Raw genomic sequence first — 26,794 nt, forward strand, 5'->3', positions numbered from 1 at the left:
TACATTAGGGATTTTTCATCAAGAAAGAGAGAGAGAGAGAGAGCTTGCAGGCTATTCACAATTAACACACTGATAATGCAATAAATAACTAGCAAGCAACAAAATGAAAAAATCTAGACATGTATCATATTTATGGCTGGGCTAGGAACTAATCTTGCTTATTTTTTGTTTCCTCTACATCCATGGTCCGTAGTTGCTAAGTAACCACTGCAGAGGCCAAAGGCTGCATCACCGGATACCAAATGGATTCTAAAAGTCTAATTGCCTTATCGTAGTGTAGATTAACCAAAACGAGCATTGAAAATGATGGATGAGGGTACGGAGTTATCACTGACAATTGCGCAAATTGTCCAGCGACTGAAAGCAACCCATTTACACTCTCAAATAGAGAGACAGGCCAAAGTGAGTAGCTAGCTATCTGCTCTGCAGAACCGAAGGCATTGACCGAAAGGCTTGTGCAACAACGAATGTTGTCCTCCCTGTCTGCTGCTGTGAGATTTTACAGCTGCCAAGGCTATACAAATATGTGCCTTATCTAGCTATACTATTGATTTTTTCAACCAGTAACTAACTGCTTGACATGCCAAAAATATCTAGCTACATCGAGAATATGCTTAACTATTTTATTATTCTATTTAGGAGTGTTTGCATAGACCCGAGATACAATTAGAATCTCTAAAAGAGGACGTTCGTAATTTTCTCAAAGCATCAGGTAAGTGCGTGATGCAGAACAAGTATTTGTGTGGGTAATAGCTAGCTAGCTGTCATCTACTACATTGAAAATCATGCATGTCATGTTGCAAACGAATGCTTTTTATTTTGTGTTGCAGGTTGGGAGAGAAAGCTACAGAATGCAGTATACAGAGAGTTGCACGTGTAAGTGTTTTTTCAATCAACAAAGTGTTATGTATAAGGATATCAAATGTATAACATGTACATGGGCACACATATAGAGATTGAGAGAGACCAGGCAGAGAGAGAGGGAGGTCTAATGGTATGTTCCCTTACTGAAGTTTGGTTCTAACTGTTTATATGACATTTATGAGAGTGAATCACCTGAAATGTTCAGCCAATGCTCGTTTAAAACAGACCCCATTAAAAGTGATTTTGGCCTTTAGTCTTGGCCAAGAACCACACTCCAGACCAGATCCCAAAACTGGCACCAACGCTCCAACCATCATCCAATGCCAGGTCTCATGCTTTTATTCTTCTGTTTTGTTTGCCTGTCTAGACCTACTGTATTTGTATCAGATATGGACAGACAGATGCATGTTCCTTGCATCGCTAACGTTTATTTTTAAACGGGCAACACTTTTTCAGCTTCTCTGTTTGTATGATCAAATCGTGAGTTGTTATTCAGTTTGACCAAATGTAGCCCGAGTCACCTTAAGTCACTTAAGAGTACCATGGTGTCTTACTGCCGTGAGATGAAAACAAACTCGTGAACCAACTGCCTGAACTTGAGGACGTCCAGTTTCGCACTACAACATAAAGAGTTGAATTATGCCTTCCTCTCTTTCAACATGAATCATCCGTGTATGTCCCCGTTTAGGTGACGTGTTTAGATAAAGCTGAGTGTTTTACAGTGCCTTCCAAAAGTATTCATCCCCCATGGCGTTTTTTTTACTATTTTGTTGCATTACAACCTATAATTTAAATTGATTTTTATTTGGATTTCATGTAATGGACTTACACAAAATAGTCCAGATTGGTGAAGTGAAATGAAAAAAATAACATGTTTCAAAAAATAAACGGAAAAGTGGTGCGTGCATATGTATTCACCCCCTTTGCTATGAAGCCCCTAAATAAGATCGGGTGCAACCAATTACCTTCCGAAGTCACATAATTAGTTAAATGAAGTCCACCTGGGTGCAATCTAAGTGTCACATGATCTCAGTATATATCTCAGTATATATACACACCTGTTCTGGAAGGCCCCAGGGTCTGCAACACCACTAAGCAAGTGGCACCATGAAGACCAAGGAGCTCTCCAAACAGGTCAGTGACAAAGTTGTGGAGAAGTACAGATCAGGTTTGGGTAAAAAAAAAAAAATATCCAAAACTTTGAACATCCCACAGAGTACCATTAAATCCATTATAAAAAAAATGGAAAGAATATGGCACCACAACAAACCTGCCAAGAGAGGGCCACCTTCCAAAATTCACAGACCAGGCAAGTAGGGCATTAATCAGAGGCAACAAAGAGACCAAAGATAACCCTGAAGTAGCTGCAAAGCTCCACTGCGGAGATTGGAGTATCTGTCCATAGGACCACTTTAAGCTGTACACTCCACAGAGCTGGGGTTTACAGAAGAGTGGCCACAAAAAATCCATTGCTTAAAGAAAAAAATAAGCAAACACGTTTGGTGTTTGCCAAAAGGCATGTGGGAGACTCTCCAAACATATGGAAGAAGGTACTCTGGTCAGATGAGACTAAAATTTTGCTTTTTTTTTTTTTTCATCGGCAGGGACTGGGACACTGGTCAGAATTGAAGGAATGATGGATGGCGCTAAATACAGGGAAATTCTTGAGGGCAACCTGTTTCAGTCTTCCAGAGATTTGAGACTGGGACGGAGGTTCACCTTCCAGCAGGACAATGACCCTAAGCATACTGCTAAAGCAACAAAGCCCAGACCTCAATCCAATTGAGAATCTGTGGTATGGTTTAAAGATTGCTGTACAGTACACCAGCAGAACCCATCCAACTTGAAGGAGCTGGAGCAGTTTTGCCTTGAAGAATGGGCAAAAATCCCAGTGGCTAGATGTGCCAAGCTTATAGAGACATACCCCAAGAGACTTGCAGCTGTAATTGCTGCAAAAAGTTGCTCTACAAGGTATTGACTTTGGGGGGGGGGTTTGAATAGTTATGCACGCTGAAGTTTTTTGTTTTATTGTCTTGTTTCTTGTTTGTTTCACAATAAAAAATGATTTTGCATTTTCAAAGTGGTAGGCATGTTGTGTAAATCAAATGATACAACCCCCCCAAAAATCACTTTTAATTCCAGGTTGTAAGGCAACAAAATCGAAAAAATGCCAAGGGGGTGAATACTTTCGCAAGCCACTGTATAACACAAGGGCCGTCTGAAATGGGCTCGAACCTGTTTTTTTCCTCCAGACGGCCAGAGTCATTTGTTTAGGTTGAATGATAAGTGGACAGAGGCAGGAGGTGGAACTGGTGGAGGAACCCAGACCTTCTCCTTCAACTGGAGAGATAGCCTTCAGTTGGTCTTGGTCGATTGTTCTTTTTCCTAGTTTGATTGCATAAATAAAAATAAAATCTTCAATATGTTGCTTATAGTAGAGGATCCTACTGCCTTTACGGGTTGGTTGTCATGCATTTATTTGAAGAAATTAGTCTTTTTCGTTCTCACTTTCTCTTTCCCTTTCCTTCTCTCTCTCTTCCCTTCCCTCTCTCTCTCTCTCTTCTCTCTCGTGCCCTTTCTATCTCTCTCCTACTCACTCTTTCTCTTTCTCTCTCTAGTCAGCCGCTCCCCAGCCATCCTGCAGCTCCCCCAGAGCACGCCAAGGAGCCTCTGGCGTACATGCGCAAGGCCCAGGTGGGTCTGTTACTTCCTCCATCCATCTCTCCTTCTCTTCCTTTCCTCATTTCATCATCTCTTTTGTGGTTCTGTCTCTCAGATTTGTCTGGTGACTTACTGTAGTAGATATGCTTTAGTTAAGCAAATATGTTTTAGTGAAGAAGGGATTCTTAAAATTCTTGGGCGGGCCGCCTAACAGTGTAAAATTGCAGGAATTTGCCTTAAAACTGCTAAAATGGTCTCTCAGCTGCATGGCAAAATGTGTAGAATTTCAGGAAATTCGCCTTAATATTCCAAAGAATTCTCTCGGCTCCATGGAAACATTTGTAAATTTGCAGGAAATTGGCTTTGAAATGCACAAATGTATCTACATCGCCAAGATGGTGACCTATAAAATGTTTTCAAAAATTCTGATGGGCCCACCACTCCTCCTACCAATCCCCCTGCCACGCCCACCACCTAAGCTCCAGGAAAAACTCTGCTCAGCGTTGTTTTTGTAATGTCGTTAAGTTAACTGTTTGTGTGTGTGTGCGTGTGTCTAAGCTTGTGTGTGTTTTCTCCTACAGGTAAACTGGGAGAAGCGTATCCTCAAAAGCCTGAACAGCATGTGCACAGAGCTGGGTGTACCCTTGGCTCGTAAGGTAAACCATGTAAAATAGTTTATGACAGCATGTAACAGGGTACTCAACCTAAGATGAGGTCTTCAAGAATATTCGCGGAGGGCCCTGTGTGTCAGTATATATTTGTGTTAATGTCTTCAGTCTATTGACAAACTACTTTATTGACAATTCTTAATGTTCTGTTTTGTAGAGGCCAGCTGTGGAACAGAAGGAGTTGGCCAACAAGTGGAACGAGATGGGGACAGACGAACCAGGTCTTTACCTTCAAACTCCATGTTGATGATACTGTTTATAAGTGTGGATTAACTGGAGTTATTTTAACATTGCAGGAGGATGTAACCCTTGCCATTGTAATTAAGGCTGTGTGTGTGTGTGTGTGTGTGTGTGCCATTTATACTTATATACCTCTTGCGTAGGGGCATTACCTTAAGTTAACTCTGCTTGTGCACAGTACTCCGTGTAACAGAACAGTCTCCTAACAATGCTATCTGAGAAGGGGGTATGGTAACATTTACGAGTGTGTGCCGGGCCTTGGCATAAACAGCAGGCCTTGTGAATCCAGAGGATAACCAGACTCCTGGGCCTTGCCTCGCTCCGATAGCGAGTGGAACTCCCCTTCCAACCTTAACATGCTCTCTTTATTGACTGACCATGCACTTGACTTAGACTGACGGTGAAAACGTCTAACTGCCTGACTTTGCTGGGAATTCTCTTTCGTTATGTCATTTTTCTCCATTGGAGATGACCGAAATGAATGTCTAATTTGCCAACACGTACTATGGATGGTTGCATCATCAGGTTAACTCTAATGAGTCACCAAAGTTAGCTTGATGATGCAACTATCCACCCAGCATCTGTGCTATGTTGTAATTACATTGTTATATCTATGTTATAACTACAATATTTTTATTAGCAACTTAAACTTTAATGCTCCTTTGTCTTTGTCCTTTTGTACAGATCTAAGTCGTTTCAGGCCTGTCTATGCTCCCAAAGACTTTCTGGAGGTAAATGGACTTTGTCTCAATCAATATGTTCTGATCGGCGACTTAATACTCCAAGTTACTCCATTTCCCATGATTCCCAGGTGCTGATCAGCCTACGGAACCCAAACCATGACAGCAGTGAGGAGGCCAGCGCAAAGAGTCACTGGGGCCTCATCCAGGTGCCCCTCCACGACAGAGACATACCTCAGATGGTAGGGGAAATACTGTGCGTTTGTCTGTGGTGTGCGTGCGTGCGTGCGTGTCTGTCTGTCTGTCTGTCTGTGTGTCGATCCACAGGTGGTAGGAGAAACACTTGATCTGAACCATCTGTGTGGGTCAAAACACTGGGTGTGTGTTTACACATTTATACTTTAGGGCACGTGCCAAAGTCATTCCACGGAGGGCAGTGTGTCTGCGGGTTTTCGCACCTCCCTTGTACTTGATGGATGAAATGAGTTCACTAATTAGTAAGGAACTCCCCTCCCCTGGTTGTCTATGTCTTAATTGAAAGGTAAACCCAAAAACGGTCAGATACTTGGCCCTCCATGGAATGAGTTTGACAGCTCTTTAGGAGGACAGGAACGGTTTGTCTGCGTGTGTGTATTCTTACAGTGCATGTAATACATGGAGTAGTATCATTTACAGTATCTCACTTGAAAGATCTACTCATAGTAAATCCCAGATGATTTGTGCTTGTTGACGATTCAACGGTGTTTACTCCGATTTGTATGTTTTGTCCCCTCAGAGAGAGGCCTACTCAGAGTTGAGCCTGACCACGGGGCAGCTGGGTATTGACGACCATACACACGTACCTCCAGGTAAAACTCAATTAACATGCAATGAGCTTGCGTTCTGTGTCCTGATGAAAAATACTCATACTTTCCCGGCCTATAAACAAAGCTTTGAAATGGAGAATGATGGATCATTTAGCGGTAATTCATATTCCACATCAAGTTGGAAGAACTTCTAGGTCCTACAGTAAATCCTTCAAAATCATCAGAGAAAAACATGTTTACCTAGCAAATACAGAAATAAATCGGGATGAATAAAGAACATTTCAGTTGATATCTTATCAGTTTGTGTAAATGTTTCTCATGCCATTCGGCCGTCTGGCATCTCTCAAACAATATCTGTGTGTCTAGGAAGGATTTAAATATCATTGTATTCATAGCCTTTTGTTTGTAAATCCAACTGATACAGTAGTCCGTTCTGGCAACGGATCCACTTCAGGCTGACAACTGATATAGTTTTGTTGTCCCTCTTTTTCATATCGCCGGGCAGATTTGTTTGAAAGCGAGCATATTCGCATCGGGAAGAAAGGTAAGATAATAGGTAGATGGCTGGTTCATTTGAGATCCTATTTATTTAATAGTGTGTATCTCTCTTTTTTTATCGTAGCCAGTCGGTCCTCTCTGGAATATGTCTTCCTGACATTAAAGTGGGACATTTGGTACTGCATGCACTCATGCGCACACACACACGCACTAGGGGCTGGGCGATATGGCCCAAATATATCACAGTCTTTTTCAATTTGATGTTTTGGAATAATATATAAGTTCTAAATTGGCTTTATGAGTTGTGCATGACCGTAGGGCGGCAAAACATACTGTACATTTTAAGTGATTTCAGTAAGTCCAACCAGCCTCACAACCGCAGACCGCGGTTTACCACCCAGCCCTAACACACACACACTAGTTGTTCTATCCTCGTGGAGACCTAAAATGGATTTCCATTCAAAATCTTACTTTCCCTAACCCTTACCTTAACCCGAACCTTCACTCAAGATTTAAATAGGATTGTCCTTGTTATACTGTCCTTTGGGGACTTTTAGAGATTTCAGGTCTCCACGAGGATAGAAGAACAAGACCACACACACCTCTCACCCCCCTCCCATGGGAAACCCCTAAAGGTAGCTCCTGCCATAACTAATCCTCTCCTTCACCCTCTCAAGTGGCCTAGTCTCCCTTACACTTTTGCACTCTACCCTGTCCCTGTATGCTGAGCCTAATGTAAACATTAGCGGGGACGCCTCTCATAGGGCTGAATCCGAATCCAGGCCTGGCCGGGGGACACACACAATAATACAAGGACTAATTTTGTATACGTCTCCTTAGTGCCCTCACAGTGTGCTCTACATGGGTAGGAATGTGTTTTAACACCCCGATGGCCAAGGGGACGGTAGACCGAGTGAGGATAGCACTCTAAATGCCGATTTAAAGAGGAACAAGAGGGCAGAATGTTTATGTTGGAGTGTGTTATTGGCTCTCCGACACCTGGAGTAAGTGGAGTCAAGGGCCATGTGTGGTAGTGGAAGGGGCAAGATGGAAGGTTCAGATTCAGATAGGGTCTGGTCTGATCGGTTGCAGTCAGAGTTTGTTTTATTTGTGTGTTCAACAGAAGGGGAAAGCCGTGTTGCTATAATGACAGTGAGACATTTTGCTATGGTCTTGGTATGTTTACAGGGGTGTGAGTCAGTGGTGTGTGATATAGTTATTTTCATTGTCAATTCAAATTCAAGTATTTAAATGTATACAAAGGAGATCTCTCTCAGTTGTGCCATAATGTAACCACTGCTATAGTACGGTTGTGTTATGAGTGTGTCCTCCGTGTGTGTTGTTCCAGTGGTAAATGAGCAGGACAGTGCAGCAGCCCAGCAGTACAGTAGACAGGGCTGTCCCACTGGCCTACGAGCTGACCTCTGGGCCCTCATCCTCAACTCCACCAATGAGCCTGAGGTAATGCACACACTACGCTGCCTGGTGAAGCGGTTACCAATCTTTTGTAGATGCATGTATCATTATGTTAAGGTTAAAGACCATGGCGTTGAATCTGCCACCCTGGGTTTTCTCTCCGTCTGCCTGTGTTTGTTATAAAACTGCCAGGCACACACAGCTGTTGCGGTTCCCAAGACCCATTTTCTTCTAGGGCTTGAAGTTGCTCACCTCTTCCTGAACCTTCTCTTTCACTCATTAACACCCTCTCCGGTGTTAACGGTTGACACGACCTATCTCCGTCATTCACACTGGAAGAGAGGAACTGTTTAGGAAACTCCGGTCATATATACCCGTGTTGGTTCTTCTCCATGCATTGGCTGTACGTTAGTGTGGGGGCACGTATGTTGATCCTCATATTTATGAGTATTCATGGATGTGACCACCTGCGTAGCTTCAAATAAGTTCTTCAGTAAAGGAGGTTGCATGCGATTTAGATTTAGCAAGCGTTACAGTTGATTGAACCGTCAAATCTAGCAAAAAATATCATCTTTCCATAGGCATTAGACATTGTCCTAAAGGAATTCACTTATTGGACATGTAGATACGTATTGTATAGACTGAATGCCTAGTTCTTAGTACAGGTTCATGCAGCTGGAGGCGATCCTCGGGCTATAAATTAGTGGCGCTCGTGTTTACGCCACCCTGCCGTAACTCGTCCCAGGGCACTGTGACCGCCAACGTAATCAAACTGGTGCGATTTAGCAAAGTTAGCTCAAACAAGAGGGCCTGCTCCCTGTGTGGCAAATGGCCGTGCCCCTCCGCATTTGTATAACCCAGGGAACGGACCCCCGCCTCGTCGCGGGCCGATTAAACAATGCCCCTGCCGTGGGAAGATTGATCCCCCTAGGAGAGTTACAGGGATCCAGCGGAGGTCTGTAGAGCATTACCGTCACCAGGTTCGACAGTAGGACAAACAGAGTTACGTTCAGGACAGGAGAGAGGACTGTCCACTATCCGTAATCTGTGTGCCACTAGCTCTAGCGTGTATGACATGGTGGTATTGTATGACATATCCGGACACTCAGGATATTGTGTAAATGCACAGAGATTTATGTTACTGCAGTATAACCTAAACATCTTCAAGGATGACCTCCAGGTTGTATTGACCAATCACCACCATCCTTTTAAACAGAACACGCCCACTGTGTCCCAGATATCCACCGTCACCCACCACCCATCAACTCTCCTATGACGTAGCCCGCATCCCACAATCCCTCATGTTAATAAGGGTAAGGGCTTCGCCCAGGAGACAGGGCTTCCCCCGGGGCGATGGATAGAGGTGGTGGGTGGCCATTCCTCACCCACTATGTATGGACTCCTTATGTACAGCCACTTACAGCTGCCCTGTGGCACAGAAGCAGTTGTGTACACGATGCCCTTAAGGTACTGTAAGTCAAGCATGGCAAAGCAGTTAAGTTGAAATCTCAAGGGTTGAAACGTCAATGCGAAACTATTGTTGTGGAGATACGGTACTTTGCCTTCTCATCCAAAGGACAGGGAGGAAAGTTAATGTGAATGACACGTTTAAGTTACATATTCATTTGAATCTTATTGTTGTTTGCGATTGAGAGCCTCAGTGAACACCAAACACTGTTTGAGGCTGTTTTCAAATAAAAGGGTCTGATTTATTCACACAATAAATGGATTCGGGTATCCCTCATACGTCCTGTGTCGTCTTCGAGTTCTATAAAATGTACGACATCCTACCCTGATCACTTGTTACTGTGGTAACATTTGATACACATGATATTATAACTACCTCACACGCGACCCACAATAAGACGGAGCAATTATCCCATTAAAGGAAATATCCGCCTCCGTAAGATAAATACCAATGTGCAAGAGACTATAGTTAAACCGGGTGCAATCAAGTATTACGCATTTAGCTGACTGAGATCAAGGAATGGTCACGCGGAGCGAATATCAAAGCAAGTATTATTTAATAACTTATGAATGGAGGCGTGAAGCATTGACACGCATTACAAGGCACTACTCAAGGCATGGCCCACAACTAATGAGAGAGAGAGTTTATCATCTATTTCACTTGCTTTGGCAATGTAAACACATGTTTTTCCAATGCCAATACAGCACTTTGAATTGAGAGAGATATATTCTCACCACATCAGTTCAGGAACAAAGAAGAGAGAGAGACAATGAATCTAAGACCCTTTTTATATCATCTGAGTTGGTGACTAATCGCATTACTGTAACGATAACAAATCAGATATCAGACCTACATGATCACAACAGAACCTCTGCTTCTCAGAGGTGGGACAAATGGGGGTTGGCAAGAGCAACACGGATAGTGCGTACATACAGTTGATAAGAAGAGCTATTGATGCAAGTACTGACCATCCGTGATATCAAAATGATAGTTTTATCAATGTTTTGAGGCTATACAGTGTTTGTTTACAATTGCATTGTTTACAAGCGCTGCATTAAAACAAGCTTATATTTTAGGTTCTGGTGGGTTACGACAGTTGAACTAAGCTAATGAGGCTTTTATACGTTATATTCTTCAAGAATCATTGAGTATATGTCATTAAGTTAAAAGTCAAAGTATTCAGACTCCTTGACTTTTTCCACATTCTGTTACGTTACAACCTTATTCTAAAATGTTTTAAAGTGTATTTTTTCCTCATCAATCTACACACAATACCCCATAATGACAAAGCACAAACAGGTTTTTAGAAATGTTTGCTAATTTATCATATACAAAAAAACTGATATCACATTTACATAAGTAATCAGACCCTTTCCTCAGTACTTTGTTAAAGCACCTTTGGCAGCGATTACAGCATTGAGTCTTCTTTGGGTCTGACGCTACAAGCTTGGCACACCTGTATTTGGAGAGTTTCTTCCATTCTTCTCTGCAGATCCTCTCAAGCTCTGTCAGGTTGGATGGGGAGCGTTGCTGCACAGCTATTTTCAGGTCTCTCCAGAGATGTTCGATCGGGTTCAAGTCCGGGCTCTGGCTGGGTCACTCAAGGACATTCAGAGACTTGTCCCGAAGCGTTGTCTTGGCTGTGTGCTTAGGGTTGTTGTCCTGTTGAAAGGTGAACCTTCGCCCCAGTCGGAGGTCTTGAGCGCTCTGTAGCAGGTTTTCATCAAGGATCTCTCTGCATTTTGCTCCGTTCATCTTTCCCTCGATCCTGACTAGTCTCCCAGTACCTGCTGCTGAAAAACATCCCCACAGCATGATGCTGCCACCACCATGCTTCACCGAAGAGATGGTGCCAGGTTTCTTCTAGACGTGATGCTTGGCATTCAGGCCAAAGAGTTCAATATTGGTTACATCAGACCAGAGAATCTTGTTTCTCATGGTCTGAGAGTCTTTAGGTGCCTTTTGGCAAACTGCAAGCGGGCTGTCATGTGCTTTTTACTGAGGAGTGGCCTCCGTCTGGCCACTCTACCATAATGGCCTGATTGGTGAAGTGCTGCAGAGATGGTTGTCCTTCTGGAAGGTTCTCCCATCTCCACAGAGGAACTCTAGAGCTCTGTCAGAGTGGTACCCTTCCCCAGATCTGTGCGTCGACACAATCCTGCCTCGGAGCTCAACTGACAATTCCTTCGACCTCGGCTTGGTTTTTGCTCTGACATGCACTGTCAACTGTGGGACCTTATAAAGACAAGTTTGTGTGTGCTTTTCCAAATCATGTCCAATCAATTGAATTTACAACAGGTGGACTCCAATCAAGTTGTAGAAACATCTCAAGGATGATCAATGGAAACAGAATGCACCGGAGCTCAATTTCGAGTCTCATAACAAAAGATCTGAATACTTATGTCAATAAGGTATTTCTGTTTTTTATTTTTAAAACATTTGAAAAAATGTCTAAACTGTTTTCGCTTCGTCATTATGGGGTATCGTGTGTAGATTGCAGAGGGAAAAATATTTGAATACATTTTAGAATAAGGCTGTAACGTAACAAAATGTGTAAAAAGTCAAGGGGTCTGAATACTTTCCGAAGGCTTTGTATGGAGCAATCGTAGATTGCCCCTTTTAATGTTTTGAAGGGAATTTTAATGTCTCAAATTGACGATATCCATCTTGGGTGTTTTGAGTATGTCTGGGAAGCTCTACCTCTTGACACGGACAAGCAACTTGAACTTCATCTCTCTTTTTCTCCCCGCCAGTCTCTGATTGCCAAAGTGCTTGAAAGTCTGTCAGAGTTTAGGTTTTTATTCCTCTTTTCCTCCCTGTCTTCTGTAACTTCGTTCTTTTATGACAGCTTTTATCAGACCGGAGAGACGTTCTGGTGTTAACTATGTGGTGTGAAGTGTGTACGTGTTGAAATACTTCCCCACAACATTAACCTCGCCTCTTCGTCTGACGAAATCACGGTCATGTCAATGTCAACGAGCACATAAATTTGACAAAATACACAAGGTGGTTGAAGGACATCAGATAGTGGTAGTACTTCAATTCAAATAGATGATTGTGGTAGAGGGAGGGCAAACAGAATGAATGCTGCCGTCTTCAGTCTCTTTCGTTTAGACCCACTTTCTGTATTGGATTGAATGGTCAATCATTTGAGTAAATGATTGTTCCCGTATTATTTGTACATACTGTGGAGGTTGTATCTTTTAGTTTGACGTTATTTGTAATGGACTGACGGATGTTTTGTTGGACAGGATGTGATGCATTATGAGCAGCTGAAGGCTGGAGTCATACACCATGACCTGCTGGTGGACAACCTCATCTACAAGGTAGGCTTTGGTGTGCCAAGACAAGCAGGGAAAACAGTAACAACACAGCACATGCAAACACGTGTGGTTGTTGAGAACCTTGGTGTTCTTTATTTTCCCATCTGCCATGTTCTTTACAAACTAGTAGTCCTGTCAGGTATTTTTTCCCTATATCGTTGTTTTGCTGTCAATCATCCTTACTTTGTTTTCTCCAGGATGTGAAACTGACTGCGAGTAATGACGACTACTACTTTGTGTTTGAGGATTTCCTGTATCAGGTGAGTGTGACTCATTTTCCCTCATCCATTTCTCTCTTTCCATATCTCTCTCTCTCTCTCTCTGTCTCTCTCTCTCTCTCTCTCTGTCTCTCTCTCTCTCTCTCTCTCTCCTACTCAGCAGTATCCTTCCGTTCTATTAGCATGTCCTTTTAACACTAGACATGAATGCATACATATATACAGAAGACGGAGTGTTATCTATGTAGGTTGTGTTAGGTTAGAGCGTGTACACAGAGGGGGGAGATAATGGTGGTAAATATAACACGGACACCAGACTGTATAGAATACCACTAGACTAAACTACTGTCACTCCTACATACACAATATTCCATTCTAACAGATATAGTTACACACACACACAATTATACGCTCTTAAAAGAAAGGGTTCCACAACGGTTATTTGCAGAGGGATAGGGTTCTACCAAGAACCGTTTTGATCAGAAGAACCCTTTTTGGAAGACAAGGGTTCTTTGTAAGTCAAAGTGTTCTACCTAGGACCTTTAACATCCTAAGAACCATTTTTGGAAGAAAGGGTTCTTTACTGATTCTTTTGGAGGCAAGAAGGTTCTACATAGAACCACACATCATATTTCTCAGCATGCTCTATTGCAGGGAGGTTTTCAGAATGGTTTTGTTTTACTTTAATATCTGTGTTTTTGCATGCACATTGATTGGTTGATAAATGTTATGCTACAGAAAGATAAATAACATACCGTTTTCTAAACTAATCCAATCTGTTAGTAACTGGATTTATTGCACCCGTTACTGAGATGGTTGTTCCAGTTGAGATGATTGAGGTAGTCTCAGTATTCAATCCTCCCTACCCTGGCAGTTATTCTGAATGCAGGTTGTGGGTGATTAACACTTCCACTTGTTGGATATTCTAACACTGGCTGGACTCCAGTAGGAATTACAGATCACTTTGCAAGCAAGCATACTGTGACTTGTAGGCCTGATATGAGACTCCTAACTCCTGTGTTAGGGTATAACTAGGCCCTCAAAGAAAGGCATAATATATGTAATGTATTGTCATAAATAATACAATTTTAAAGGCTAATAAGGCCGGTGGGTTCTACCCGTTCATAGAGGGTTCTTGGAAGAACCTTTAGATGATAAAATGGTTATTGGTAGAACCCTTCATAGAGGATTCTAGACATACACCTTCATAGAGGGTTCTAGGTAGAACCATATGCAGGGAGTTCTTTGAAGAATCCTACGTAGAAGGTTCTAATATAGAACCCTCTGCTAAGGGTTCCACCCAGCACTAAAAAGGGTTCTCCTATGGGGACTAACTGAAGAACCCTGTATGGTTCTACTTAGCACCTTTTTTTCTAAGAGTGTATATAATATAGAGGCTCCCCTATCATGGTTTTGAATACCCCTATCAACCAAAATACTTGGAGCAAGTGCTCATTCAAAGAACCTGATTTCACCGCATTTCATATGTCCACCAATACTTGCACCAGACAACACTATAGTGACAGATGAATGTCTCCAGTCTGGCTTTGCCGGTTTATTTGTTTACTTACGTGTTTAAGTGAAAGATAGTAACTATTTCGCTGAATGCTGGGAGCGGTTTAGTGAACGGCGGTGGCACGATCTCTATGGTGGCTTATCCGCTCGGCACTGATAAATCATCAATATTGACTGTTCCTGAACTCGCTATGCAGTCGTAGAGTTCTCTCAATATACGGCTCAGGTTTAGGTTGAGAGAGACTAATCTAAAATCGCAAATATAAAAGAGAGACAGTGCATCAGAGACTGGGCTCAGTTCCATTGTAAAGAGATTCTCTGGTAATTCTGAATACTTTTTAGCCACTAGTTCTGAATATTGTGCTCACAAGCCAAAAGTGGTCCCCAAAAATGGCCTCGTACGTTTCATATTGTATGTGCAGACACAGTCGCTCGTGAAAGTCAACACACCCCTTGCACATTGTCATTCTGAAAATACTTTTTCTCTCATGGCTAACTACCATGAAGTTTGAAAAGACAGGCTGATTGGGCGGGGAAATTATATTAATGAGCTCACCTTGACTGACAGCACTATGTCAAGCAACTTGAATGCAGTGTTGCAGTACAATCCTCTCAAGCAAATTTGGTGGTTCACAAAGCAACTCAAACAACATTGAAATTGCATGAATGATATATATAGCGTACCAGTCAAAAGTTTGGACACACCAACACAAGGGTTTTTCTTTATTTTTAAATTTTTCTACATTGTAGAATACTAGTGAAGACATCACAACTATGAAATAACACAAATGGAATCATGTAATAACCAAAAAAGTGTTAAAACAAATCAAAATATATTTAAAATTTGAGGTTCTTCAAAGGAGCCACCCTTTGCCTTGATGATAGTTTTGCACACTCTTGGCATTCTCTCAACCAGCTTCACCTGGAATGCTTTTCCAACAGTCTTGAAGGAGTTCCCACATGCTTTTCCTTCACTCTGCGGTCCAACTCAACCCAAACCATCGCAAGTTGGTTGAGGTCGGGTGATTTGTGGAGGCCATGTCATCTGATGCAGCACTCCATCACTCTCCTTCTTGGTCAAATAGCCCTTACACAGCCTGAAGGTGTGTTGAGTCATTGTCCTGTTGAAAAACAAATGATAGTGGGACTAAGTGCAAAGCATATGGGATGACGTATCGCTGCAGAATGCTGTGGTAGCCATGCTGGTTAAGTGTGCCTTGAATTCTAAATAAATCACAGACGGTGTCACGAGCAAAGCACCATCACACCACCACATCCATGCTTCACGGTGGTAACCTCACATGTGGAGATCATCTGTTCACCAACTCTGCATCTCACAAAGACACGGCTGTTGGAACCAAAAATCTCACATTTTGATTCATCAGACCAAAGGACAGATTTCCACCGGTCTAATGTCCATTGCTTGTGTTTCTTGGCCCAAGCAAGTCTCTTCTTCTCATTGGTGTCCTTTGGTAGTGGTTTCTTTGCAGCAATTCAACCATGAAGGCCTGATTTACACAGTCTCCTCCTAACAGTTGATGTTGAGATGTGTCTGTTACTTGAACTCTGTGAAGCATTTATTTGGGCTGCAATTTCTGAGGTTGGTAACTCTAATGAACTTATCCTCTGCAGCAGAGGTAACTCTGGGTCTTCCTTTCCTGTGGCGGTCCTCATGAGAGTCAGTTTCATCATAGCGCTTGATGGTTTTTGAGACTGCACTTGAAGAAACTTCAACTGACCTTCATGTTTTAAAGTAATGATGGACTGTCATTTCTCTTTGCTTATTTGAGCTGTTCTTGCCATAATATGGACTTGTTTTTTTACGAAATAGGGCTATCTCTGTATACCACCCCTACCATGTCACAACACAACTGATTGGCTCAACGCATTAAGAAGGAAAGAAATTCCACAAATTAACTTTTAACAAGGCACACCTGTTAATTGAAATGCATTCCAGGTAACACTTCCTCATGAAGCTGGTTGAGAGAATGCCAAGAGTGTGCAAAGCTGTCATCAAGGCAAAGGGTGGCTATTTGAAGAATCTCAAATCTAAAATATATTTTGATTTGTTAATTTTTTTTGGGTTACTACATAATTGCATGTGTTATTTCATAGTTTTAATGTCTTCACTATTATTCTATGCCTGAATGAGTTGGTGTGTGTAAACTTTTGACTGGTACTGTATGTGTGTATTTATATATATATATATATAAGTTTGGGGTCACTTACAAATGTCCTTGTTTTTGAAAGAAAAGCAATTTTTTTGGTCCATTAAAATAACATCAAATTGATCAGAAATACAGTGTAGACATTGTTAATCTTGTAAATGACTATTGTCGCTGGAAACAGCTGATTTGTAATGGAATATCTACATAGGCGTACAGAGGCCCATTATCAGCAACCATCACTCCTGTGTTCCAATGGCACGTTGTGTTAGCTAATCCAAGTTTATCATTTTAAAAGGCTAATTGATTATTAGAAAACCCTTTTGAAATGACGTTAGCGCAGCTGAAAACTGTTGTTCTGTTAAAGAAGCAATAAAACTGGCCTTCTTTAGACCAGTTGAGTATCTGGAGCATCAGCATTTGTGGGTTCCATTACAGGCTCAAAATGGCCAGAAACAAAGAACTTTCTTCTGAAACTCGTCAGTCTATTCTTGTTCTGAAAAATTAATGCTATTCCATGCGAGAAATTGCCAAGAAACTGAAGATCTCGCACAACGCTGTGCGCTACTCCCTTCACAGAACAGCGCAAACTGGCGCTAACCAGAATAGAAAGAGGAGTGGGAGGCCCCGGTGCACAACTGAGCAAGAGGACAAGTACATTAGAGTGTCTAGTGTCTAGAGTGTCTAACAGACGCCTCACAAGTCCTCAATTGGCAGCTTCATTAAATAGTACCGGCAAAACCCCAGTCTCAACGTCATCAGTGAAGAGGCGACTCCGGGATGCTGTCCTTCTAGGGGTGATGCACTTTCACATGAGTAATTAGGTTTGTGGTATTAAAATATTTAACTTTCTCCCCTCCTCGGGAAATAATAGCAGTACAAACTTTGCATATGGCCTTTTTGTTATTTTCCTTTGAAACATCAAAATAGATCCACACATCAGACGTGGTTGCACGTGTAGCGCAGTAGTTGGGTTGGATTTATTGCACCCATTACTGAGATGGTTGTTCCAGTTTAGATGGTTTAGGTAGTCTTGTTTGTCAAGTCCTTCACCATCGCAGTCATTCTGAATGTCGGTTTTGGGTGATAAAATATTACAATTGTTGGATTTTCTCCCTCTAGCTCTGATAGGAATTACTAATCACTTCACAAACCAGCTTATTGTGATTTGCAGGTCTGATGTGGCCCATCAGACAAGATTTTCAGTCCACAATGTGGAGGATAACTAAAGTCCTTATTAAATGTATAATATAAGGTCTTAAAGGGTTTACTTTTAATTCAAACATATGCACTTGGCAGTCACTTGGTGAAGGCTTCAAGACTGGTAGTAATTGCATGCAACTCACATGTCTATCACTAACAAACACAGTCATGGGTGGGTATCTCTCACATTCACTTGAAAGGCATGGTGGGAAATATGCAAATAAGGCTTTACAACCTACAATGTTAAAACCCCAAATATACTGTTACACTACATGTGTTATTCCTAACACAAAAAGGATAACAGCATAAACTCTAAAGTGTTAAAGTCGGAATTTGCCACACCCATGGTGTTAGGGACCAACACTGTAGGGGTGTTAGTTTGTGAACACTTTGAAAAGTGTTAGTTTAATACTGTTTCAGTGGGTCACATATCATTTCCAAGAAAGTGTTTACATTTAACATTGTGGGTGTTAAATTTACTTAAAATTTGTGTAATTGCCCCGTGGAAAAATAAAAAGTTAAAGGAAAACCCTCCCTCTGTCTTCGAAAACCTAACCCTGGGATAGTGTTTTGTTTTTCAGCAAGACAATTAAAATAATTTTATGCCAAAGACACACCAGAATTGATTTCCAAGAAGTGTTTAGTGTTCCTGAGTGGTCTAGTCTCAGTCCTGACTTAAATTTGCTTGATAATCAGAGACGAGGTTTGAATATTGCTGTCGATCAATGATTCCCAACTAAATTTACTGAGCTTGAGCCATTTTGACAAAAACAATGGACATTTGTTGCCCTAAGTGTTGTGCAAAGTTGGTAGAATATAATTCTAAATCATTCACAGATGTAATGGCTGCCAGAGCTGCTTCTACCAAGTATTATCTTTCGGGGAAAAAATAATCTTTTGAAAATGTTCTATAACTTTCTTTCACTTTGAAAATTTAGAGTAGATCTGTAGGAAAAAAATCTAATTGAATTCCTCTTTAGATTTAAGGCAACAAAATATGAAGACTGTGCAAGGGTGTGTAGACTTCCACTAGGCACTTTGTTCCCCACGTCATTGCTCTCTCTCTTGCTCTGCTGTGTGTGCATGTTGGTACCTGTCATTCAAGTGGCGAGGGGCTGAACCTCATTGGCTGGAACTCGAATTGCTAGGGGGCTGGCCCATGTGGGGGGAAATGTAGGGGAAATGGCGGAGCACAGCTTCCAGAAAAAAAGTTGCTTTCAAACTAGGGATTTCGTGGCTAATTGAGGTAATTCTGCTTATAGATTCTGCATGTATGAACTAAACATTGACACGTCCAGCCCAAAGTGAGAGGTTTAAAAAATACTTAGTAGTCACCAAAGTTCTGGAGCAAGTCTTTAAGTCCAATCCATTCAAGAGTTAAACTGCACTCCTATGGGGAAAATCCCATGCCCGATTCACACCACTGGGCAAAAACGGGTCAAATCAGCGTTGTTTGCACGTCATTTCAACCAAACAAATCAATGTGATGATGTTGCACCAACGTGGTAATCAGCGTAAAGGCATTGTTTTTTCACCCGACTTTTAACCTAAATCCAATCATATGGTGAGATTTTTCGTTGATTTCACATTGAATTCACATTAGTTGAAAACTCAACCAGATGTGAATCAAAACTAGACATTGAACTGACGTCTGTGCCCAGTGGGAGTAGACTGGAATTGAAATGGAATTGACCCCAGCTCTGCACTTCATACACAGTCCCCATCTGCTGTGACTCAATGACCTTAACCAATGAAATCAGTTGATTAAAACATAATTCAGTTGATTGAGCGGCCATATCATTTCCTGAACATAATGCCACACAAGTGGGGCAGAGTCATTGAAATGTATTCCCAATCAGAAGAGAAGATGAGATTACCATCACATTTTTGGGGCCTTTGTCTGACACCACGTAGAATATAGGTCCTGGATGGCAGTTAGCTTGGCCCCAGTGATGTACTGGGCCATATGCACTACCCTCTGTAGCGCCTTATGGTCAGATGTCGAGCAGTTGCCATACCAAGCGGTGATGCAACTGGTCATGATGCTCTCGATGGTGCAGCTGTAGAACTTTTTGAGGATCTGGGGACCCATGCCAAATCTATTCAGTCTCCGAAGGGGGAAAAGGTGTTGTCATGCCCTCTTCATAACTGTCTTGGTGTGGTTGGACCATGATAGTTCATTGGTGATGTGGACACCAAGGAACTTGAAACTCTCGACCCGCTCCACTTCAGCCCCGTCGATGTTAATGGGGGCCCTCCTTTTCCTATAGTCCACGGTCAGCTCCTTTGTCTTGCTCACATTGAGGGAGAGGTTGTTGTCTTGGTGTCTCTGACCTCGCTATAGGCTGTCTCATCGTAGTCGGTGATCAGGCCTACCACTGTTGTCTCGTCAGAAAACTCAATGGTGGTGTTGGAGTCGTGCTTGGCCATGCAGTCGTGGGTGAACAGGGAGTACAGGAGGGGACTAAGCACGCAACCCTGAGGGGCTCCTGTGTTGAGGATCAGCGTGGCAGACGTGTTGTTGCCTACCCTCACCACCTGGGGGCGGCCCTCAGGAAGTCTTGGATCCAGTTGCAGAGGGAGGTGTTTAGTCCCTGGGTCCTTAGCTTAGTGATGAGCTTTGGGGGGTACTATGCATTTGAACGCTGAGCTGTAGTCAATGAACAGCATTCTCACATAGGCGTTCCTTTTGTCCAGGTGGAGTGCGATTGAGCGTAATTGAAGCAACTCATGCACAGATTAATTTGCCACTGACCAAATCATATATTAATGTGTATTAATAGATGGTCTATTGTCAGCGAAGCATAAGTAAAATGTTTGTGTGTGTGTGTGTGTGTGTGTGTGTGTGTGTGTGCATGCACTTGTGTGTGTCTGTCATAGGTCCTGTTATGTTTCTCTCGAGACACTGCGGTCTTGGAGCACTTCGGCTACAACAGTGCCACTCCTCCCAAGTCCTACATTCAAGGTGAGCCGTTCTACCCTTATCTAATCTAATTGACAATCATCACAAGTGTTCTTCAAGGGAACTCTCGTACAAGGTGTTGATGTCACGGTTGGTTACCTGCAGGCAAAGTGGGAGTTGAGGAGTTTGCTGTGGTGTATCCTCCAAATGGTGAGAAGAGTCCTTCACCCCAAATTCACTTACGGACACACATATAAGTAGCCCTTTATGCTCGTGCTCAACCATTGATTGACTATTCTCAATTTCCCTTCCGTATAGGTGTCATCCCATTCCATGGTTTTTCAATGTATGGTAAGTACGGTTTCTACCTTCTAAATCATAGTACCAGCTAAAATTGTGATCATGAAATAGACCCTTTAAAAAAAATATCTGGACACCCATTGTATGGGCTCCCGAGTGGCGCAACGGTCTAAAGCACTGCATCTCAGTGCTAGAGGCATCACTACAGACCCTGGTTCGATTCCAGGCTGTATCTCAACTGGCCGTAATTGGGAGTCCCATAGGGCGGCGCACAATTGGCCTAGTGTCGTCCGGGTTAGGGTTTGGCTGGGGTAGGCCATCATTGTAAGTAAGAATTTGTTCTTAACTGACTTGCCTAGTTAAATAAAAAAATGTCAAATAAAATATCCAATTCTGAGGTGTTACTGTGTGTCTGTGTCCTCCAGTGGCCCCTCTGTGCTTCCTGTACAACGAGCCCTCCAAGCTGTACAGTGTGTTTAGGGAGATGTACGTACGCTACTTCTTCAGGCTGCACTCTGTATCTTCCTCCACCTCTGTAAGTGTAACACAGAGAGAGAATACGGAGAGGGAGCGAGAGAGGGGGAGAGAGTGTGTTTTCTGTCTGTTCTCTGCTCATATTTCTGTTTCTATGTATAGCTATGTATTTTCATGTGTGTTTGTGTTCATAAAAGTATGTTGCATTGATATGAGTGTGTGTGTATGTGTACAATGTGTGTGTGCGTACTGTATGTGTGTGTATTCACATTACGTATGTTATTCCATAGGGTATAGTGTCCCTGTGCCTACAGTTTGAGAGGCTGCTACAGACCCATCTCCCCCAGCTATTCTACCATCTACGGGAGATAGGTGCTCAGCCGTGAGTACACACACACACACACACACACACACACACAGTCTTGTACAGCTAACCTTGTAGGGACACACAATTGAGTCCCATTCAAAGTCGTATTTTCCCTTAAGCCCTAAGCCTAAACCTAACCCTAACCCATGCTACTACTAACCCTAGCTACTAACACTAACCCGTAACGTAATTCTAACACTAATTCTAACCTTAACCCTAAACCCCCTAGAAATAGACTTCTGGTCCCCACAAGAATAGTTAAACACGTCTACACACACACCATACGTTTCCCTATCGTTGTGGGGACCTAAAATTGATTTCCATTCAAAATCCTATTTTCCCTAACTCCTAACTCCTAATTCTAACCATAACCCTAATTCTAACCATAACCTTAAACCTAACCGCTAAGCTTAAAATATTCTTTATCCTCCTGGGTATGTGGGTAATGTCCCCACGAGGGAGAATATTCCTTGTTTTATCCTTGAGTGGACATTTGGGAATTTACAATACCCAAAAGGATAGTAATACATGCACACACACACACACACACACACACACACACACACACACACACACACACGTTTGTTTTACTATCCTTGTGGGCACCAAACAATTGATTCCCATTCAAAATCCTGTTTTCCTTAACCCCTAACCCTAAACATAACCCTAATTATAACCCCTAACCCTAATTATAACCCCTAAGCCTAAAATAGCCTTTTTCCTTGTGGAGATTGTCAAAATGTCCCCACTTGTCCACATTTTCCTTGTTTTACTATCCTTGTGAGGACTTCTGGTCACCTAAAATCACGCACGCACACACACACACACACCAACCCGTCCTTCATACAACTCTATTAATATGCGTGGCATTAGTTCAAGCATATACCTCCATCTAGTGGAAAAACATTGCAAATACATGACTTTGTGGCTTTGGAAATTGATGTGGCGTTGAATATGTATGAATAGAATATGTATGATTATCTGTCATGCAGGTATAAAAAGGGATTGGCATGTTGTACATTTGGGCTCCAATGATGATTACATGAAAGAATGATGTGACACTATTCAACTGTTGAACATACCCTCAGCTTGCGTATTGCCTTCAAGTGGATGGTGAGAGCGTTTTCTGGGTACCTTTCTACTGACCAGCTCCTCCTTCTGTGGGACCGAATCCTGGGTTACGACTCACTGGAGATTGTAGCAGGTATAGCAGCACTCGCGTGAAACTACCCCTCAATGTAAAAAATATCATTGATAATACAATCAACTTTGTGACTGTGCATTCTAGTATTAACTAGTTCACTAGTATTTAGAGGTGTGTTATGGTGTTACGGCTGCATTGATTGTGAACTGTATCGTGGGTATTGACCCCACTTTCCCTTCTCTCTCCCTCTAGTCCTGGCAGCGGCCGTCTTTGCCTTCCGGGCTGAGAACCTGATGGAGGTGACATCACTGACCTCAGCTGAAGTGAGTGTGCCTTTCACTGAGGCCACAGGCAGGCGTCTTTCTCCCACACACACACACACACACACACACTGGCTTCCACTCTGGCCCTTGGTTACTGAAATAGCCCCTTACTCTCATTTCAAGCCCTCAGCCCCCCAACACCCTGCTTCCCCTCCTAACCCCCACTTCCCCCGACACGCTCACACCGAAATGTGCAGGGGTCATTATTGTGTACACAGGGTGTGTGTGTGTGTCTGTCTGTCTGTGTTGTTAATTGTCAAACAATCTGGAAAAGTACAGATTACACGAAAACATACAACGGACACATAGGTAGAGCATTGCGCCATGAACTTCACATTGCATGCCATACATTTTCCCTCCTAATGCACTTATTCCAAATGCCTTTGACGTGAGTCCCAGCCTCGTGTCCATGTACCCACTTAAGAAAGCCTTTATGCCGTCTCCCCAGAGCATTTGACTGACAGCCATAGTAAACCTCCCCTAGCCATCTCTTGCCCCCCCCCTCCCAGGGAGTTAATCCAGAGTGTGACGCACGGGCGTCAGGTTGACCTGATGCTAAGATGCTGGGCCACAGTATTTGCTTGCTCATTTACCACCTGGTCCACTGGAGAAGGTATCATAACATGGCTCCTTATTTTTAGAGCCTGTGCCGAGGGCCTGAAATATTAGACCCTTTCTGTAAACATGATAGGGCCCTAAATGTAATCCCAAAAGGCCAGGCTGGGGGTATGGCATATAACCCTATATGAAGCCTACAAGGGGAATCTGCAGCTCAATAGTGTTTAAAAAAATAGTCACAAAAAAGAGTTTCTGGAAAAACGTCATTATGTGGAACTTTATTACATCCACTGGTTGGTTGGTGTGAGTCTGCTGTTGGTCAGGGAGTGTGACTGCTGTTGGTAATGAACGTGTGTTCTCTTTGACGACCTCCCTTTACCGCAGGCCGTCCTCGCCGACCTTTCAACTCTGAAGGTCATGCCCCTCATTCAGATCTTCCTGTTCGCCACTGTCATCTGAGGACCTGCGTGTGTGTGCGACGTGTGCGCGCGCACCGGAGGAGACGTGAACAATTGCCTGTGCTGTCAAGCTGTTCCCATGCCAACGCCAGTGATCGTCTGTCAGAGTCAGAGATGCCAACCACACCGTATATGGAATATGAAAAGGCAAAAAAAGACCCCTGAAACCTTGTATATCCATCCCACCATATTCCTTTCACTGTGTCAAAGCTGCATGTCCCTCTGCATGCACGCTACAGAAATAGTTATCACCATGTATCATATTATTAGATATATTATACAGTATGTAAGTATAGCACTCAGATAAGCTAAGCAAATCTTACCTCCTTAAGCTATGCCCTAAGTAAGATGATATATACCCCAATGCTTGGGACCAGCTTGATGAGTCTATTGGAAGCTGGATTGCATGGAACAGTATTGTATTGGGTTGTATTGTATTGGGTTGCAGTGTGAGAGAGCGAACCTACTGGGAAAAAACTGGTTGAATCAATGTTGTTTCCACATCATTTTAACAAAACAATTCAATGTGATGACATTGAATCAAAGTGGTAAACAGATTGGATGAGCAAAAAGTCATCAACCTAAGGGAATCTTGTATTTTTTTCTCCACCCATTTTTTTCACCTAAATCCAATGACATTTTTGTTGATTTCACATTAGTTGACAACTCAACCAGATGTAAATCGAAACTAGGCATTGAAATGATGTCTGTGCCCAGTGGGAAGTAGTTGTAGCTATCTACAGTGTGACCATTGATGTGTTACGGAAACGCTGATAAGTGTTTAGTGTGGACTTAACTTTTTATATTTTCATGAAGAGCTCCTTGCAATAATAACCCTGTGTTAGAAGCTGATCAGAAGCTGCTCTGTGGTTGGGTTCCTCAAGAAAATGATCTCAGATAATTCATTATCTAAGTCATAGTTAATAAGGCTTCAACTAATATTCTAATGTTCATTTTTAATATGCAAGATATTATCATAAGATATGACTTGTGCATAAGATATGCCATCACAACACTGTTTTTGTCTCAGTATTGTTTTTAATTGTTTTTAATTGTGAAAATGATCATTGAAGAACCTTTGTTTTGAATTGTTCTTTGATGTAATTATTGTACTTTTTTTTTATGGATTTCAGTAATTATTGCGTTCACATGCTATATCTGTATTCGTCTCGCCCTATTATTTGATCCCTGACCCAATTTTGTTCCCTTTTGTGCCCATTGTCAAATGTATGTGCCCAGATTACATCTTTTTTTTATTTACAGTTTAATTTCAGGATTTTCTTACATTTTACCCTACGCAATGCGGTCAATGTCTCTGAGTTCAGGGGACATCAATCAATCATAGCAGCATAGTTTTGTTTTTCAATGCTCATTAAATAAAAATAAAGTAATGAAACCTAGATCAATTTTGACTTGACCTCTGTAGTATTGTATTCAAACTCATTAACAGACTCGTTATTCCATAGCCCTTCGCTAAGAAGTAACATATGCATGTAACATATGGCCCCTAGATCTCTGTTTGACAGCCTACATCCATTCTGCAACAGCAGTAGAAATGCGGTCCTGCATTCTGCATCGTCCAACATAATTAAATGACACTTCTTTTTGGATAGGGTAAATATTTGGATGTGGCGCACTGTACTTTGGCAGCTCACCAGAGCAATGAGCCTGACGAGTCAGTAGGCAGAATCAGTAATTGACAGGTAGCAGCACCGAGCAACTAAACATTATCTGCCCCCCCCCCAGCCCACCCTAGCATCTGCTCTGCCTTTGCTTTGGCTTCCTTCCCCCTATCCATTCTGTGTGCTCGTATCAAATTATGCTGTGCCTCTTTTTGCTGCCCTCTTTCTTCCCCTATCATGCTAGTCCCTGCGGCTTAGTCATGCCTGGTACAACTGCCACCTGTTTACCCGGACTCCCGGAGCCGTTCCTGCTCAATGCTCCTCCGGGGGCCAGTGACTTCTTATCAGCCACCCTTTGTTCTCCCTGGTCTGAACGAGCCACCACTGTTGGGTCCCCTTGTTGTTGAAACGATGCTCTGCAGGAGCAATGTGCCATCATCAGCCCATGACTGCCATCCCATCCGTCATCACTCTGCCGCTGGCCGTTGTTGAAAGATTTCATGTAGACGGCACTATCAGGTTGCCCGTCTCACTAGGTGGCACTCTTAGGTATTAATATAACGTTTGTAAACGTGGTCCAGTTGATAGTAATGATACAGTTACTGGAATAGTGGACCAAATGTATTCATTTCAATGTCAAAGAAGCATCCAAGAAAGCACATATTTATATGTGTTTGAGGCTATAACATGAACATCTAGTCTGTCATTTGCCATTACTTCAATTGATAGAAGCATATGCATGAGTCAATACTTTTAGTCTATTAAAATGTATAGCCTAAATGGGGACACATTGAGATACCATAATAGCCTGGTTACCAATGTTCTTACAACCGTGAATGCAGATGTATTGGAAATGACCCAGAAAGTGAGGGTCAGAGCCATATGAGGCTCTGGTTAGCAGAGGTGGCCAATATGCTGTTT

General features: G+C 42.5%; 1 protein-coding gene across 1 annotated transcript; it reads left to right on the forward strand.

Moving 5' to 3' along the window:
* The first annotated feature begins 178 nt into the window (after positions 1-178).
* tbc1d19 (TBC1 domain family, member 19) lies at positions 179-25,651 on the forward strand. Its single transcript, XM_023982349.2, has 21 exons — positions 179-402; positions 640-712; positions 831-876; positions 3,483-3,558; positions 4,107-4,181; positions 4,351-4,414; positions 5,118-5,164; positions 5,245-5,355; positions 5,889-5,961; positions 6,425-6,463; positions 7,766-7,878; positions 12,553-12,627; positions 12,822-12,884; positions 20,606-20,690; positions 20,793-20,837; positions 20,946-20,978; positions 21,353-21,462; positions 21,692-21,783; positions 22,857-22,972; positions 23,165-23,235; positions 24,178-25,651. Exons 1-21 carry the CDS (start codon positions 304-306, stop codon positions 24,250-24,252), a joined length of 1,581 nt encoding a protein of 526 aa, XP_023838117.1. The 5' UTR covers positions 179-303; the 3' UTR covers positions 24,253-25,651.
* Positions 25,652-26,794: the final 1,143 nt, after the last annotated feature.

The sequence above is a fragment of the Salvelinus sp. IW2-2015 genome, linkage group LG37 (assembly GCF_002910315.2).
Source record: "Salvelinus sp. IW2-2015 linkage group LG37, ASM291031v2, whole genome shotgun sequence".
NCBI classification, from domain to species: Eukaryota; Metazoa; Chordata; class Actinopteri; order Salmoniformes; family Salmonidae; genus Salvelinus; species Salvelinus sp. IW2-2015.